This window comes from Eleutherodactylus coqui, chromosome 8 (assembly GCF_035609145.1).
Source record: "Eleutherodactylus coqui strain aEleCoq1 chromosome 8, aEleCoq1.hap1, whole genome shotgun sequence".
In the NCBI taxonomy this organism is placed as follows: Eukaryota; Metazoa; Chordata; class Amphibia; order Anura; family Eleutherodactylidae; genus Eleutherodactylus; species Eleutherodactylus coqui.
Window position 1 is genome coordinate 144128615 of NC_089844.1, and position 19779 is coordinate 144148393.

The 19779-nt window shown below is 46.1% G+C and overlaps 1 protein-coding gene across 1 annotated transcript in view; it reads left to right on the plus strand.

Annotated features, from left to right (window-relative positions):
• LMF1 (lipase maturation factor 1) overlaps positions 1-19779 on the plus strand; it is a 352396-nt gene that overhangs the window by 137003 nt on the left and 195614 nt on the right. Inside the window, exon 5 of the mRNA XM_066576613.1 lies at positions 16758-16823. Coding sequence (XP_066432710.1) covers positions 16758-16823 — 66 coding nt within the window. The remainder of the gene's footprint in view (positions 1-16757; positions 16824-19779) is intronic.

Here is a 19779-nt window from a genome sequence, read left to right on the forward strand (position 1 = left end):
GGAAGCACGGTCCTGCCACAGATCTCACACTACTGCAGCAGTGGCAGCCAGAATACACAAGAGCCGCTCCTGGCTGCCTGTAAAAGCCCCTTTTGTGACACGGTGGAGTAGACGGAGATAAGGATCAGCGGCGCTGCCCGGGTCCTGCAGCTGTGTTCTGTACTGGGAGTATTATCACTGATACGACAGGTCCAGGACTATGTGTGACCACTCTCTAATGAGCCCGGGCTCTGCTAGCCGTGGGAGAGCGCTCAGAATACACCCAGACATTAGACATTATTAAATGCACATTTGTGGTTATCAGCAGCGCAATTCTATAGGGACTGATCCGGCCGAGCAGTCCCATGCAAAATGTATACAACCCTGGATCCAATCAACTTTCTTGAGTTTAATACACTATTAGAGGCGAATAAATCTAACTTCTCATAGACTGGGTCCTTGCACTCCGGAGTGGGGGAAGGGAAGTGACTACTTCATTGACCTCTACAAAAATGTCACTTTGTGTTAGATTGTAAATGGACCAGCAACCAGACAATTCAGCCAGGATACCAGTTAACCCCAAGATCCTTCTCCTCCAATGAAGCAGAGATATGAGGCGCTACTTGCAAAGTCTTCATACTGTAGAGAGGGATTAAGCTGTCCTTGTGATATAGAGGGAAACTCTATGGTAAAGTTAGGCCCATTTACATGCAAAGATGATGGCTAAAAATTTACTCAAAAGATAGGATGATTGATAGTTTGAGCGATCATTTTGCATAAGCTGCTAATGGGCACTAATGCCTATTAGAAGCTTATTGGCTTCATTTGCATGTAAATGAGTCTCCCTTATCTGTATGCAGATAACAGCAGGTGGTCTGTTATCTGCATACAGCCCCTTTGTTCTGCAGCTAAAAGCAATGTTAGCAGTGCTCCAGTGGAGAAGCACAGCACGCGGACCCTGCTATCAGCTGGCCAGCTAAACAATGGATTTTAAACGTAACTAAAAATCATCGTTCAGACAAAAAGCAAATGATGGTAGCATTTACACTCAACGATTATCACTCAAAAGACATCAGTTGAGTGAATTTGAGCGATAATCATTGCGTGTAAATGGCACTTTACAGGCATAGGTAAAGCAGATTGTTGGAAGCCCCTAGACAAAATACATGTGTAGAACTGTCATAATATCTAAGTATGCCTAAATACTAGCACCAGTAACTGACAAGTAAAAGTGCAACAAGATCAGTGTCTGCCTCTATTTAGAGTAAACAGGCAGTGGTTCGTAGATGAAGGTCTACCTGTCTACACAGGCCAGCAGTCTCTTGGTTTTTAGGTGAGCTGAAAAATATTAGACTCCAAAAAGTGAATGATTCTCGCTCATTTGCCTGGTCGAGTTCCATGTTTACACAGGACGGTAGTTTCCAGTAACTGCTCTTTCGAGCACTTACTCTGAGACTTGTGGCCTTTGTAAAAGTGCCCTATGGCCGCTGATCTTGACTCTATTGTAGGCAATTCTCTCCTTTTTTACAATATTTTAAGGCCCATTTACACGCAAAGACAATCTTTCAAACGATTGAAAGATTGACAGTTCTAGCGGTCATTTGCATAAAGTACTAATAAACACTAATGCCTATTAGCATTTTATTAGCTTTTTTGCATGTAAATGAGCCTCCAGCAGCTGTTTGCAAATCCCCGCATGTTGTCTGCATTTTGCACTCAGCTGCATTGTCTTCGCACAAGGTGTTGCAGGCTATCAGCTGAATACAATGTAATCAGCTGCTCCCATGGAGGACACAGCGCGCGGTCCCTGCTATTAGCTCTCCAGCTGACAATGGATTTTATGCTCACCTAAAAATCATCGTTTAGCCAAAGAGTGAAAGATGGGAGCGTTTACAAGCCACAATTATCGCTCAAAAGCCATCATTTGAACACATTTTGAGTGATAATTGTTGCATGTAAATGGGGCTTTACAGTACAAATCTGTCAGACAGCGGATGCGGGCTTGTTGTGCCACAATTTGGCTTTGGGCTACTCCTGGCTGTGGCACCTTAGAGTCTCCTAGTTTTCACCGTATCACCCCTCCAATTTAAAAAGCTTAGCTGCGGAGGCCCCAGGTCATTACTTCAAGAGTAGTCTGGGTGCAGTGGCTGCTGACATGGGTAGGTCAGAGCACCGTAGAGCGGTATTGGAGGGACATGCAGAACACAGCCAGACGTTACGAGAGGTGAAGGGCTAGGACAGGCAACAATCATATAAATTGTGGTGAGAGTACAAGCCGAGGTTAGGACAGGAGAAGACGGGAAAGCTGGGTGTGTAAGACATGGGCCAAGCTGGGAGGCCGTTACACACAATACAATAGCGCCATTGCAGAACCTAATGGAACCAATTGTGTAGGCACGCTCCAGTGGGGGAGGGGGCCTTAAATAGCTAGGGATATGTCTAAATTGGCTAGGGAAGGAAACCTGGGTGCACGCGCTGGCCCTTTAAAAGGTGGGCTGAGCTCGTGTACTCACCCTACAGGTGCCAGTGACAGGAGAAACGACAGATTAGATGGTTCGGCGGCGGGTCTCCCACCCATAACAGAAGGTGGATGCTGCAAGCTGCGACCGACGGCGGTAGGAGGAGCCGCTAACTGCGACCAGAACCAAAGCACGATAAACAATTGCGTGATTTTGAAAACACGTTGATTTATTTCTCACACATTGATTTAGAGTCACATCAAGTTTTATTCTCTATTCAGAGTCCAAGTCCAGCCGGTCTTTTCCTGGAGTGGTCAGCTGAGCTCCCATAATGCACTGCTGTCTCCTAACACGAAACTAGTAGCATTGTGAATGCAGCTTTGTATGTGAATGGAGAAGAAAAACAGAAGTTGATCAGAAGCCGCACGCCGGCACATTATAGCCGCAGGTCCTGTCGCCTCGTCTACCTAGAAGATGGTTTCAGGTCTCTTGCCACGTCTTACATCATCCCTACCAGCACTCAGCCGGAATAATCGTTAATTAGCGAACGCACGTTGTTTCTCCACCGGAAGGGAAGCTCCCCGTGTCACATTAGTCAATAACAGTCACTCGGCAACTGAGATCCTAGCCAATAATCCGGGCTGGGTCATGGAATGAAGTGTCGTCCTGCTACCTGGATAAACAAGACGGACCTGCTCAGGCCTGCACGGCCCAACCGTCCGCCGGCCCTGACGCCACTTAGAGCACAAGTGCGCCCTTCAGATGTTGACTCCATGTCTGATGGCGTGTAATCTGCAAAGACATACACGTTTTTTGCTCTCCGCTCCTCTGATGCAATGATAGCACAGCGTCCCCATGATGTAGCTGAGTTACATTTGTCATTCAACGCCCTGAGGCTCCATTGTTAGTACAATATCACAGTAGGCACCAATTTCCGTTTGCAATAGTAGAACCATCATTTGGAAACCATTGACCTAGTGCATGCTGGGAGTTGTAGTTTTGCAACAGTAGAACCACAATTTGTAAACCACTAACCTAGTGCATGCTGGGAGTGGCAATTTCACAAAAGCTGGCGTGCCATAGGTTAGATATCACTGTATCATAAAGGGATTATCCCAGATAGCTAACTATCCCTGATCTACAGTTGAAGGGCTTGATGGTCCTGTTGAGATGAATGGCGCGGCGTGGGCACATGTACGACTGCTGCTGTCACTTCAGGATGCTCCCGGGATCATTGGCGGTCCCATCAATTGGGTAATGCCTTTTAAAAAGGTTTTACAATGTAAAACAAGTTATCCCACAGCACATAACTTACTGACCAGTAGGGGCATCCGCACATGAATGGAGTGGTGGTCGCACATGGGCATAAGCCACTCCATTCATTTAACTAGGACTGCATTGCATGGAGCACTAGTGCGTATGTGCAGCCATCACTATGTTCGTTCACGGATGCACCGGACCCCCATTGTTGGGATCAGTTGGGGTCCCAGCAGGTGGCCTCCTCACCACTCAGCAAGTTATCCCCTAAGCTATAGATAGTTGATAACTTGGTTTCATGGTAAATACCCTTTAGATAGCGGTGACTTTACATGGGATGACTATCGTCCAAATAGTCGCAGATGCAAACAATAGTCGTTCTGTATAAGCATGATCACCCTTTGGGTTACAGTTCGCTTACTAGTTGTTGGTCATTTCATCTCAGGTCATCTAAAAAATAGTCTCTGGATGATCAAAAGCTGTAAAGTCACAGTCATCCGGATTTGCAAAAACTTGTGAATGACTTTGCATGGAGATCCCCTACGAATGATGTCGGCAAACAACTAAGGCCCCCTGTCCACAGACGTGTATCACGCTATCCGACACTGGCTATAGCATTGCTATGGAAAGTGCCAGCCCCTGTCCATGAGCGGAGAATCATTGTGATTCTCCGCTCGCAGCGGGCAATTCGCAGCATGCTGTGAATTGCCCCAATTCTCCGCGGCCAGACTATCTATCAGATAGGGCTGACCAGCGGAGATTCGGCGGCGGCTCCCGCGGCGGCGATTTGCCTCGGGATTTCGCAACGCCTGTGGACAGCCGGCCTATTGAACAATCATTGGTCAGTGGTAAAGCTCTCAAACCAGTGTCGTTCGTACGCCTCAGCAACTTCTCTGAGCGACTGTCTGAAGGAGAGGTAACTTAATGCAGCAGGTGCGCAGATGACACACTGGGATGACGCCATAAACTATGTTGGAAGAGGATCTCCGCTCTCCTACATCCAACACGCTCGGCTCTGCTGCATTTGGCAAACTCGGGGTGTCTACATCCACCTGGCCAATTCAGCTCTGGGACCACTGACAGTTGTGCTGCACCTTAACCCTTCGCTGCCTCTCTGCACAGTCAGACTTTAGGATTAGTGTGCGAGGGGCGCGTTTGTGCAGAGGAAATGCACATTGGAGTGCGGTAGGAGTGCGGGTGCTTTTAGATGTGGCGATTATCATACGAACCATAAGCGTGCGCTATATCTCATTTGTTTTTACGTCATTTGTGCATTTTATACAGGCAAAAACCCATCGCCGGCCCGTTCACTGATCACTTGGTTTAAGCAGCGATCGTTCAGTTGTTCTCATTCGCTAATACAGCGACTGAACGATTCTCGTTTGAACGAGCCAACGATGCATTCGCCTGCCTGAACAGGCTGCGCCAGTGCGAATGAGTTAGCAGCAACATCATTCGCTCATTCAAAGGACCATCGGCTCATCTTAAAGGACCCTCAAGTAGATGAGGTTTGATCTACCTTATGGCTCTCCTCTACACTCCGCAGAAACTTTCCCATGGATATAGACCGCCCGTGTGGAATGTTATATCCGCAGCAGGTCAGTATCCGCCACGGATTGGTTACAGTGTTCCCCCATTGAAGTCGAAATGTGCAATTAAGGCCTCATGTCCACTCGAAAAATACAATCCGCGCAGAATCTGCCGCGGATTTGCTTTAAATGGTATTTCTTTGCATGCAGATATCCGCACACATTGCTAGCAATGTTGCCGATCCGCGGCAAAATGGAGCATGCCGCATTTTTTCTCCCGCGCGTGAAAAACGCAATTCTTTTAAAATGCCATCCGCGGGTGCAAAAATCAATTTAACGGACTGCGGATGGCCAATGATTCCCTATGGGCAAAATCCGCTGCAGTTTCTGCAGCGCAATTCCATTTAGCTAGCGGACATGAGGCCTAAATCTATCGTTGTGGATTTTGTTGCTTATTACTTGCAGATCCAAAGCAAAATCTGCAATAGTGGGTTTCAAACACATTGACTTTTTTTTTTCACAATCCGCTGCGGCAGTGCGTCACCAATGCCATGTGATTTGGCGCAGATCTGTCACTGCTGCCCGGGTTTATTTTGGGGTCTGTTCACACAACAGATTCTGCTGCGGAATGCGACTGTAGAATTCCCTGCAATCGCCACCGATCCGCACGTGGTTTTGGCCCTGTCAAAAATGTCACTTTTTCAGGCAGCCCTGTCGGAATTCGGCACGTGGATTTCGCCTGTTGACAGGACCAAGTGGCCGCCGGTCAGCCCCGGCGCGTTACTGCTCGGCAAAGGAGGGGCTTCAATAAATCCCTCTTTTTAGAAAGTTGTAATAAAGTGCAGAGCTTTAGCCTCGGCGTCTTCTTCTCCCATTGGAGCGGTGTCTCTCCCTCCCCATCGCCTGCTCCGCTGCACATAAGCGTCCAGTGTTCTATAAACGCCCTCCACGCGGCGTCCCTCGGGTGGAGGTGGAAGCCGTGTTTATAATAACCGGCTGACGCCATATCGTAGCAATTTGGACTGACTTACTGTACCAAAACAGCTGTTCTTTAGCAGCAACGGGCTGTAATTAACCCGGAGCCAATTAGCAAGGCCTTCATTCATCTCATTGACTTTTGATTTATGTAAAGATGGCATCCTCTAGACCAGTTCTTGGAAACCTCTTAGGAGCTGATGCCAGCGGGCCAATCGGAAGTGGGGAGACCTTGAGTCGGAATACAGTCTCCTCTTTATACAAGGACTTATATATTTCCATATATTTCGTCTGCTTTCATCAGACGTTAAATGTCACTTTAGTTTCCTGTCTGACGATCGGTGGTGATGAATGGGCGCAGGACCCGGCTGCCGAGGAAGCTGAGCACAGTCAGTGACACAAGGGGCGATATTGAAGAGAGAAGGATCTACAGATTTAACCCTGTGCTGTCCTTCACCACCTAGTTGACTCTCTTCTTTCCTCACATCATAAAGGCCTATTCAGATGGCCAATTCTGCCCATCCAAGTGCTGTCTATGTATTTCATGGGCAGCGCTCTCACCCAGCCAATTGGGATATTCACGTGAGCCTTTTTATCACCGTTGGTCCACATGAAAAAAATTGCAGCATGTCCTATTCTGATCTGATTCACGGACCAGAATCGGAAATGCAATGTCCACAACCCATGGGTATCAGAAAGCACATGGACATGTTTCCGTGAGCTGTCCGATGCCAGTTGTGCCAAAGTAGCTCAGGTGCAACTCACACTTGGCCGTCTGAATATGGCCTTACATTGTATCGCTCCCATGCAAAAGTGGACAGGTCACTGCCGCCACAAAATCAGCACACTCCTCTTCTGCTGCTGACATTATTGGCGTGACCCGATGGACCACAACATGTTCCCACCCGTTTCACAGCTCACTTCCTGAAGCAATCCTACTTTTTCCAACCTGCGCAGGCTGACAATTACATGAGTGGACCGGTCACTGCCTCCACAACATCAGCACACCACTCCTCTGCTGTTGACTTTCCCATCGTTGGATGGGGTGTTCTGTAACCGCATAGTCAGGCTTCCCATCTGTATCTGGTCCAGCACCGCCAACCCAGTTCTCTCCAGTCCAGTACCCTCTGGCCCAGAAAGAGATGACATTACTTTCATCACTCACATGACCATTGCAGCCAATCACTGGTCTCAGCAGGTCAACAATTGGCTGCAGCAGTCATCTGAGTAATGTACAAGACGTCACCGTTTCCTGTTTCAGCAAGATCCGAGAGAAAACAGGATAGCGTCATTGGACCAGAAGCCCAGTGGAAGGGTGATTAATGGCTGTTTTTTTTTTCTATGCCATTTGTTGCCCAGGGATAAGTTGTTTTGTTTTTTTTAAAGGGATATTCCAGAACTTGTTTAACTTTGTTTTATTGATGACCAACTGTGACCTGCCACTCAGATCCCTGCCGATCAGCTGATTTGCGGTGCCGTTGTCGCTGTGGTCAGCTGAGGAAGCAAAAATCGCACTGACCATAGCGCAGCGGCCCGGGTTAATATTGCAGTGCAGCTCCTCCTAAATCAATGCCTAATGCTTCCTCCGCTGACCATAGCAAGAGTAGCTGCAGGAATCAGTTGATTGGTAGCGCCCCACTGATTATGTCTGACGACCGAAAAGGTAACTACCGTATATACTCGAGTATTAGCCGACCCGAGTATAAGCTGAGTCAACAAGTTTTACCACAAAAAACTGGGAAAACGTATTGACTCAAGTATAAGCCGAGCTATACGCGAATGTATGCTGGGTAAAAAAAAAAACTCAGTATGCACCTCCCACCTGGCGCCTGTGTGGCAAGCTGCTTGAATTCTCTCCGCTGTCATCCCCACCGTCCTCCCTGCTCGGCTTTCAAATCCCCCGCTGTCAGTGCTGTGTAAGTAAGTGCTGTGATTGGATTGAGCTCCAGCCAATCACAGCCGACACTCGATCCAATCACAGTGCTTACTTACACAGCGCTGACAGCGGGGGATTTGAAAGCCGAGCAGGGAGATGACAGCGAGGAGAATTCTAAAGCAGCCTGTGTGCGGCAAGCTGCTTTAGAATTCTCCCCGCTGTCATCTCCCTGCTTGACTTTCAAATCCCCCACCGTCACTGCTGTGTAAGTAAGCGCTGTGATTGGATCGAGCGCCAACCAATCACAGCCAGGCCTCGATCATTCACAGCCAATCTGTGAATGTCATTCATTGATTGGCTGTGAATGATTTAGCATCGGCTGTGATTGGCTGGCGCTCGATCCAATCACAGTGTTGACGGCAGGGGATGACAGAGCCGAGCAGAGAGGACACTGGGGAATGACGGCGGGGAAAATTCAAGCAGCTTGCCGCACCACCGGCGGGAATACAGATGCCGGCTGGGAGGTGAGTATAAAGTTTTTTAACCCTTACCTGACTCGAGTATAAGCCAAGGGGGCTTTTTCAGCACAAAAAAAGTGTTGAAAACTAGGCTTATACTCGAGTATATATGGTAAATACCAAAATTCCCCTTTAAACATTGGAAGTCTCTCCCCATTCTCCCAAGGTACTCTCAAAAAATGCCCTCTTCAATACAAATTGCCCTAAAGCCCACCACTTTTTGATCCATTCTGGTCATCGTTTCCTGAAAAAAAATTTTTAAAGGCCGCTATTATCTTGAGTGCTATTTATCAAAACTGGTGCAGAGAAGAAGTGACAACCGCTCAGATTGTAGCTCTGATTTTTCAGAGGACCTTGTTATAATTGAAAGCTGCAATCTGATTGGTTTCTGTGAAAAATCTCTCCATTTTCCACTTTGCATCAGTTTTGATGATGCTCCCCCATCCGGACAATTTCTCATCATTGCTAATTTTGTAAGAATGTTCTTTTCTTTAGCAGTGTGGCGCACATAAATGGTTAACTGCAGCATCTGGGGTGTCCAACTGTTGTTTTCTATCCCATATTACTTGTCTTCCTATTAGTTAAGTACCCCCCCACCCCTCCTTCATCAGATTATGAGGAATAGCTGAAGGAAGCTGGCAGCGTCTGAGCCGGACTGTGTAGACTGGAGAAGATTGCTGCCAATGACAATACAGCCCTGGTGCTTGGTTTACTGCCATACCACGATTCACTGGACGGAGTCTGTCACCGGCATCTGTAATTACTGGGGCTGATTGTACGCATCGACAGCTCACAGGCGTGCAGCACACCGGCAATGGAGACGAATAGATGGATGTATAAGAGCAGAATTAACCTTCCTGCAAGGAAACAACTGTAATCCAACTTTATTGTGGGCACTGATGAGTGCTATAAGGGCAAACCCGCTTTATATAGGGACCGGTTTCATGTTCTCAAACCCCCACCCTCTATAAGCTGGAGCAGAGAGGCGCTAAATAAAGGTGGGTGTCATGGCGCCTCTACCGCCGGATTCTTCTGAGTCTTGGGCTCGATTCCATGGTGATGTCACGACATCCACCTTGGATCATGTAATGCGCCTACTGGCACATTCATGCATCTTTCGGTCCTGCACTTCGAGGGTTAAACGTATCTCTTCAGCTGTCTAGCCAATGAGCTGGCTGGGATGATTGACAACCCACCAAGCCAGTTAGTAACTTGTTTGCAGTTGTTTGTCTGATGGGCTGGCTAGGATGATTGACAGCCCAGTCAGCAACTTCTTAATGCTTTTTAAACCAGCTCCTCCTTGCTGAAGGTGCTGGTTATTCTCCTAGCAGTTTGTGCTGTCTGGACTCTCAGCATTTCTGTCTGTTGCCAGGCTTGTACTCTCTACATACATGTCTGTTGCCAGGCTTGTACTCTCTACATACATGTCTGTTGCCAGGCTTGTACTCTCTACATACATGTCTGTTGCCAGGCTTGTACTCTCTACATACATGTCTGTTGCCAGGCTTGTACTCTCTACATACATGTCTGCTGCCAGGCTTGTACTCTCTACATACATGTCTGCTGCCAGGCTTGTACTCTCTGAATTCCTGTTTGTATGTCAGTGTTCTACATTCTATGTCCAGTTCTTCTGTAGTCTCTGGTCCAGTTTCCTAGTCCATTCCTTAAATTCCTCTCTGATGTCAGACATTGCCAGGTACAAGCAGTGGGGTCATCCTTTTCGGGATGGATGCACCGCTTCATGGTGGGTCCATTTGGAGGTGTTCCTTTCTGTCCCATACTTTGCTGTTCTCTCCCATCACCTGTCTTGTCCTGTATCTAGCAACCCTTAGTCCCCCACATACATATCGACCTAACTGCCCTTGTGTCCAGTCCGCCATCGTTATTGTCTGTATTCGTCGGCTGTCATGGACAGACATGAGAGTGGGTGTTGCTCTTGCAGATCCCACTTGTCCATGTATTCCTTTCACTCCCTTACAGAGATTCCCAAATTACAGAGCAGATCTCACGGCTTCTCACCCTTATTGATTTGAAGGATTTCTCATAAAGATAGAACCATAAACCATAGGCACTGTTAGGACATATGGGCATCATAGAAAGGTGGGTTCTCCCACTCAGGACCCTTCTTCGTGAGCTATAGTGGGATGCCACTCTGTACAAGTGACTTCCTTTCTGGCTGACTCAACTTATCCATTAATTACATGGTCGTCCACTCACCTTAATGGCTGTACCGGGGATGTTGGCAGCAGGACCTGGGTGATCATCTGATCTCCCCAAGGAACACATTTTTAAAGTGGTTGTCTCTAATGTAACAACTCATCTAAAGGGGTATAACCGGCTCGGCAAGTTATCTCCTAGCCACAGAGTGGATATAACTTTCTGATGATCGGTGGGAGTCTAACTGTTTAGATCTCCAATGATCCAAAAAAAACGCTCCTGATAGGCCCCACAATTTTGAGAATGGCGAGTGCGCATGCACACCATGATGCCATTCACTTCAGTGTAAACCCCAGCGATCGCCCAGTTCAAGCACTCTGCAATCTCCGGCGGTTCTATTCACTTTAATGGGACCAACATAGATTGTTCAACACTCGTATTTGGCTATCTCCACCGGTCCCACTGAAGTGAATGATGCGTTGGCACACATGCGCAGTCACAACTCAAAAGATTTTAGGACCTGCTGGGCCGATTTCTCTGGGTTGGGGTTGGACATCCACAGAGTTATCCACTATCCTGTGAATAGGGTTAACTTGCCAAAAAGGGGATTACGTTTGCTCTGTATATCTGTAGCAGTTGATTCTGCTCTTCATATAATCAGCTCTGCATGTACTTCTTGCAGGCCTTGTAGTTGCAGTGTAAAGTATGGGGGCAAATAGATTGGCATTCTGAGTCTCTGATGAGATAGGAAGTGGATTCCTTAAACTCCAATGTAATTAATGTGGTTTCATTGCTCATGGTTGTGCACTAATGGCAGGTAAATATGACATTCAGGTTAAAGCGGAGCCAACTTTTCAGGTGACTCCAATGTACAGTACATGAGGGATAACACTATGGGGAAAAATGTACTAAGTCTGGCATTTCCTGCGTCGGGGTTAGTATGATTTTCCACAGCGCACTGAACACAGGAAAAGGTGCTGTACATTTCTGGCATCATTTTCTACAGCTTCAGGCATAAATTATACATAAATCTGTTGGTCCAGGGCTGCCGTGCCCCGACAAGCCCCGCCCACTTAAAATGGCGAGACTGGCAGACAGAAGAAAAGTCGCAAAATATTTGCGCAAGAGGTGCTTGTGCAAAAATTAGCGACTTTTGTACATGAGTATTCTGGCATACTCCTTCTGGTTAAATGTCCCTTTATATCTGTCCATTATAAGACCTTTATCCTGCCTTTACCGTCAGTTTCCCCCCTTTGCTAGCTGTATCTCTTATTTTAAGTTAGCTGCTGCAGCATCTGTGTGTCTGTCTCCTCTCCCCACTACATAGATGTTTATGGGCAGCACCAGTCATCACCCTCCTTCCTGTTATCGTTGGTACTGGAGATGGACTTCACATAACAACAGGCAGTGGACAGAAAATTAAAGGGACAGGAGACCCCTAGTAACCAGCTCTTTATAGGGATTTATCAGCACAAAAATAACAGTTTAGGTAGATAAAGTGATCTGCAGGGAAACTGAACACTTACAGTCAGGTTCCCCTGCAAATTACGGTTGCCTGTTGGACTTCTGGCAAGAGGACACTTTGTAATCAACTTATTATCAATGGACCCTTCAATGGAATTGTCCAAAGTGGAGAAACTCTTTAATGGCTTTCGATATCTGTCCGTGTGCAATATTCTAAAATTCCTCCTGCCTGTAGATGCCAGTAGAGGGAGCTCAGGAGCTCACTGTAGACTATACTATGTGTTATTTACAGTATACAGTAAGCTCCTGCGCCCTCTTTAGTAGTGGCTGTAGGCAGACAAAATTGTATCATTTGGCTCTATGACTATGCAGGGGATTTGCAGCTCCGTATCAGGAAAAGGGCGCTCTGACCGTTATACAGAAAAATTTGGAAATTAATCAGCACAAAATGCTAAACCTAAAACTAAATGGTGTTAAAAGGTGGGCATTGCCTTTAAAGCCACCTGCCCATTATTATCTGTGTGTAATAGTGCGGCTGGGCACAGAGGACCCTTGTCTGCGGGCTGACACCCAGTGATGAGCAGGAGACGTCTCATTATCTGCTTATTAACATGTGCAGGGGATGATTGCTGCAGCTCCTCGCTGACGCAGGATGAGGTCCGTGAGATGAAGAGGTGAAGACGGGCATTGTGTCTGGCCACGTGTGGCTGCCCCTTGGATGCCGCCTTTTGACCATCTGAGCTCGTCCTTCATCAGAAAGTTTGTGATCCTAATCAGCAAAAAACGTTTTAAGCCCAGATGAAAGCAGGCAGGAGACATGGCCTAGCCCGGGGCAGGGAGCGTGGCACGCAGATGTCCCCTTCGCTGCTGCCCAGGTGTCTCTATGCTCTTTAAGTCTTTATAATTAACCCTATATGCAGAGGAATGTACCAGCCCGATCTCTTGTATCTACCCCAGAGCAGCAATCTATGGGCTCTGATATACACAGCAAAGAATAGAAGTTGCATCTGATCTCCTTAAAGGAGTTAGGTTAGATGAAAAAGGTCTGATTGGTCAGGGTCACCCCCATGAATCCCAAGAATGGGGGTCTCGTGTACCCCTTCTTTCTCACTGCAGGTGAGAAGCAAGCAGGAAAAGGAGACTAAATGGAGCAATGGCTGTGCATATGCAATGCACTGTATTATCAATGAGACTATAGGAGGCTATATCCTCCAGCCCTATTGAAATGAGTTGGGCAGCGGCTGCGCATCACTATGTTCTATCTGATGTCCCTGCGGGTGGGAGAAGCAGGGGAAGGGACTTGTTATTTGTATAGCACCAACTTATTCTGCAGCTTTCAGGTAATTTATTTATTACCCCCCAGCAAGCAGTGTGCTCATTTTACCAACCGCGGAAGGATGGAAGGCTGAGTCAACCCTGAGCCGGCTACCTGACCCATGCGGGGATTGTCCTGCAACCTTCAGGTCGTGAGTGAGAGCTTAGGACTGCGTACCGCTGCCTTAACACTCTGCACCACACGAGGCCCCGTAGGAGCTTCCCCATAGTGACAGAAGAGGGGGACATGGATACCCATTCTCAGGATCGGTGGGGGTCTCAGCTGTGAGACAAACTCCAATCACCCTATTACACCCATTCTATGTGTAGGTGGTAAAGGTCTCTTTGTATACCCACTGTAATGTTATGTGTTGGGGTAATTGTATCCATGTCTAATTATAATTCAGGTGGAAATGTAGAAGTTCCCCTCCTTAAGGACCCATTCACATGGTCATATTTAGGACTGTGTGCTGTCCCTGTATTCCAGGGACCGCACATGGCCCTATAGTAGCCTATGGGACTATACCAACAAATCACTGCAAGTCCTATTGTCATTAGTTTTGGGTGGGAATAGAACATGCAAGGTCCATGGAGATTGGGCAGCACACAGATGGGCGTCCGTGCGCAGTCTGATGCCAACAGCGCTCAAGCTACTTGGGTGCAACATGCATGGAGCCATGCCAATCCAACCTATAGGGGCTGTACCAGAATTGATAGGATAGGTGGTAAAAGTTTGATGGGTAGGGGGTTTCACCACTGAGGATCCCACCAATCCGGAGAATGGGGGTCCCATGTTCCCCTCTCCTCCTCACCAGTGGAGAGATCTGAGCAGTAGCATGTGTGCTTGGAAGTCCCCAGCAGTCCCAATAAAATGAATGGAGATGTAGTGCAGCAGTGAGGAGGAGAGGGCAGCATGGAGCCAACGGTGACACCCCCACCAATCAGGCTTCTATCATCTATCTTGTGGAAACACCACTTTATTTACAAAAAGACACCTTTAAATGTTCTTGAATCATTCTTTTGTTGTAAACATCCTACATGGAAGGTCACCCAGCTTTCTCAGACTTCTGAATGGCTCATCTTCCATACTGCTACAGTTTGCCATTCAGGAGGTGACAGTCCCTGTACAAAGCTATACGAGTGACTGTATCACTGGTCTATGAGCTGTTCTCACCTACAAGGATTCTTGATATGGAGGTTCGGCATGTTGTAATGTAGAAGTAGATCTCTAATAGAGCTGCAATGGCACCCAGACATCCGCAGCACAAATCTCTGCTGCCCCGACTGTGCTGTAATGTATCAGTGCCGGTAACAATGTATCAGTCCGGACAGAGGATTCTCTACAGCGGACCCAATTGTAATAGTTTCTCATCTGTGAGAAGCTTCAGGTCTCTACAGGATTTCATCCTCTAAATGCAAGCAAGATTGATTCCTTCCACTGACAGCAAACAGAGATCTTGAAATGCAGATGGTGCGCTGAATACAGGGCTCTTCATGTATTCGGCGCATTCCCGGCACTCAGGAAAGATGTTACAGTACTGGAGAGGTTCAAAGAAGAGCGACTAAACTAATACATGGAATACAGTAGTAAGCAAAAGACCACAGCACTCACTCTACCCCACCAGAGTAAAATACTAGGGGGGAGGCAAATTAGAGAAAAATAGTATTTTTAAATAGAGGAGAATCTTAGTTATCTGTAGCGAAAAAAATCTAGTTCGATAGATGCAGAGCCACCAACAGGGTTATGGACATAAGCCCCTTGGGGAAACACGTATAGCAGAAAAGGTGGCAGCATATAGTGATGCACAAAAAAAACTCCTTGTCTAAAGGAACATGCTTTATTGTTTCATAGTTTAAAAATTAGGCGACGTTTCGACCTGTAAAGGTCTTTTTCAAGCCAAAAAACAGATGAAACAAGGTATGGAGTCCATGTTCCATACCTTGTTTCATCTGTTTTTTGGCTTGAAAAAGACCTTTACAGGTCGAAACGTCGCCTAATTTTTAAACTATGAAACAATAAAGCATGTTCCTTTAGACAAGGAGTTTTTTTTGTGCATCACTATATGCTGCCACCTTTTCTGCTATACTAATACATGGAATGACGGGACTGGAATACCCAGAGAGGCATCAAAATTGGGACTATTTACTCTAGAAAAAAGACGGCTAAGAGGCGATCAAATAACCATGTATAAGTACATGAGGGGACAATACAAGGATCTCTCCCAGGATCTGTTTATACCCAGGACTGCGACGGTAACAAGAGGGCATCCGCTACGTCTAGAGGAAAGCAGGTTTCATCACCAACACAGAAAAGGGTTCTTTACTGTTAGAGCAGTTAGACTGTGGAACTCTCTGCCTGAGGACGTAGTTAGATGGCAAAATCTATAGAGGAGTTTAAAAGGGGACTTGATGTCTTTCTGGAGAAGAAGGATATTACAGGATATAAATCTTAGTTTAATTGTTAATCCGGGTATACAGGCAGGTAGGAACTATTAGGGGTTGATCCAGGGAATAGTCTGATTGCCATTAGGGAGTCGGGAAGGAATTTTTTTCCCCAAAAGGGCTAATTGGCTTCTGCTCTTGGGGTTTTTTGCCTTCCTCTGGATCAACACAGGAGGCTAACAGGCTGCATTAGATGGACATTGTCTTCATTCAGCCTAACGAACTATGTTACCTTTCTGCGCCTAGATAGAAATCTGTGCCTGGTTCCAACCAGGAGTATGTTTCTGCTATAATATACACCAGTTTGTGGTGTAAATTGTACAAACCTGTCGATTTGGGGGTGGCCACGCCCCCTGCTGACAAGCCCTGCCCATCTAAAAAACCTGGCAGGGCCGATGCAAAAGGACAAATAGTCGCAAAATTTTGCAACTTTTGCACACCTGACATTTCCTATGCCGGGCTTAGTATAGTTACCCTGGGGCGCAGGTTGTACCAAATACGTGAAAAGGCGCATGGCTCTTCATGTATTCAGCGCATCCCTGGCACCGAAATATGCTCAAAATTTAGCGAATTTTGTATTTCCAGAGAAATGTCGTACAAGCTTCTGTAAATGTCCCCCACGGTGTATTAGAGAGTTGCAGCACTTCATCGTACAGTATCTAAGCTTCATTAACTTAATACTCCATGCTGCTCCCAACTGCATAAGCATTTGGGAGCGGGAGGGGAACAGTGTGGCGGCCATGATTGTGTCACAGCTCTTGAATTGCATCTTTTTTTCTGATTTCAGGGTCTTATTAAAATCCGAGGCGACAAGTGCTGGAGAGATCTAACCTGCATGAACTATCACTACGAGGTCAGTATATGCACCGCCGTCCTCATAGAATGTTCAGATTTAACATATCTTCAGGTAAAACTGCAAAGCATTAAAACTCCTCCGTAAGTGACATGCGGTCGTCAGTTGTTGCTATGGCTGTAATGATGGGTAATAATGAACCGTCTGAACTGTTGGAGGAGTCCGGCGGACAGTGGTTACAGATAATGCTAACATGACTTGTTAAAAAAAAGAAAGTTGAAGGGGTATTCCAGTTATGCAAAGTTGATGTTGAATGAATGCTAATTAAATGTTAGTAAAGTTTGCAGTGTGGTTCTGCTTCGGATTTTGTGTGCCGGATCCTGGCGCTTCAGAAGTGTTTATTACCAGGTTGCCCTGGATAAAACTTGTGGGCATTCCAGCACTGCAGGTTGGGCTTCCTCAATGAGAACGGCCAAGGACACTTCTTTTTTTCTATTCAGCTCTTGGGACCAGATTACTGACCAATAGCAGGGCAGCGCTTAGTGGGGTCACACATGGGAAAGAAGTAAAGAGTGGGGAATTGTGATAAATGTTACAAGCTGATGTCAGCAGGGATGTGGCAGACATCCTGGACAATAGCAATGTGGGTTCTGCTGGTGGAGTCACTGTGTACATACATTACTTATCCTGTACTGATCCTGAGTTACATCTTCTATTATACTCCAGAGCTGCACTCACTATTCTGCTGGTGGGGTCACTGTGTACATACATTACTTATCCTTTACTGATCCTGAGTTACATCCTGTATTATACTCCAGAGATGCACTCACTATTCTGCTGGTGGAGTCACTGTGTACATACATTACTTATCCTGTACTGATCCTGAGTTACATCCTGTATTATACTCCAGAGCTGTGCTCACTATTCTGCTGGTGGAGTCACTGTGTACATACATTACTTATCCTGTACTGATCCTGAGTTACATCCTGTATTATACTCCAGAGATGCACTCACTATTCTGCTGGTGGAGTCACTGTGTACATACATTACTTATCCTGTACTGATCCTGAGTTACATCCTGTATTATACTCCAGAGCTGTGCTCACTATTCTGCTGGTGGAGTCACTGTGTACATACATTACTTATCCTGTACTGATCCTGAGTTACATCCTGTATTATACTCCAGAGCTGCACTCACTATTCTGCTGGCGGAGTCACTGTGTACATACATTACTTATCCTGTACTGATCCTGAGTTACATCCAGTATTATACTGCAGAGCTGCACTCACTATTCTGCTGGTGGAGTCACTGTGTACATACATTACTTATCCTGTACTGATCCTCAGTTACTTCCTGTATTATACTCCAGAGATGCACTCACTATTCTGCTGGTGGAGTCACTGTGTACATACATTACTTATCCTGTACTGATCCTGAGTTACATCCAGTATTATACTGCAGAGCTGCACTTACTATTCTGCTGGTGGAGTCACTGTGTACATACATTACTTATCCTGTACTGATCCTCAGTTACTTCCTGTATTATACTCCAGAGCTGCACTCACTATTCTGCTGGTGGAGTCACTGTGTACATACATTACTTATCCTGTACTGATCCAGAGTGACATCCTGTATCATACTCCAGAGCTGCATTCACTATTCTACTGGTGGAGTCACTGTATACATACATTACTTATCCTGTACTGATCCTGAGTTACATCCTGTATTATACCCCAGAGCTGCACTCACTATTCTGCTGGTGGAGTCACTGTGTACATACATTACTTACTCTATACTGATACTGAGTTCTAGCCTATATTATACTCCAGAGCTGCACTCACTATTCTGCTGGTGGAGTCACTGTGTACATACATTACTTATCCTGTACTGATCCGGAGTTACATCCTGTATTATACTCCAGAGCTGCACTCACTATTTTGCTGCTGGTGGAGTCACTGTGTACATACATTACTTACTCTATACTGATACTGAGTTCTAGCCTATAATATACTCCAGAGCTGCACTCACTATTCTGCTGCTGGAGTGACTGTGTACATACATTACTTATCCTGTACTGATCCTGTGTTGCATCCTGTATTATACTCTAGAGCTGCACTCACTATTCTGCTGGTGGAGTCACTGTGTACATACATTACTCATCCTGTACTAATCCTGAGTTACATCCTGTATTATACTCCAGAGCTGCACTCACTATTCTGCTGGTGGAGTCACTGTGTACATACATTACTTATCCTGTATTGATCCTGAGTTACATCCTGTATTATACCTCAGAGCTGCACTCACTATTCTGCTGGTGGAGTCACTGTGTACATACATTACTTATCCTGTACTGATCCTGAGTTACATCCAGTATTATACTGCAGAGCTGCACTCACTATTCTGCTGGTGGAGTCACTGTGTACATACATTACTCATCCTGTACTAATCCTGAGTTACATCCTGTATTATACTCCAGAGCTGCACTCACTATTCTGCTGGTGGAGTCACTGTGTACATACATTACTTATCCTGTATTGATCCTGAGTTACATCCTGTATTATACCTCAGAGCTGCACTCACTATTCTGCTGGTGGAGTCACTGTGTACATACATTACTTATCCTGTTCTGATCCTGAGTTACATCCTGTAGATCTTTTATTATAAAAGTAAAAAACACAGCAAAGACAAACTGTAACAATAAGAATAACCATATAAAGCAATATAAAGCCCTTCCCCCACAGTCCGTGATCCATAAACAAAGTAAATGTCCATATCCGGGTTTCCTCCCTGCCGTACACACCCACACACATACACACTCAGCATATAACACAATATACAACTATAACACAATATATAAGTATATACCTAAAATATAAAACTAAGGAAACTATAACTACATAAACCCTGTAAACTACACCTCCAGGTCCAGCCGTGCCGCACTGTACCCACACAACACAAATGGAAGCAATAACATAAACAGCATAAATAACTGAAATAGCAACATAAATAAGCAAA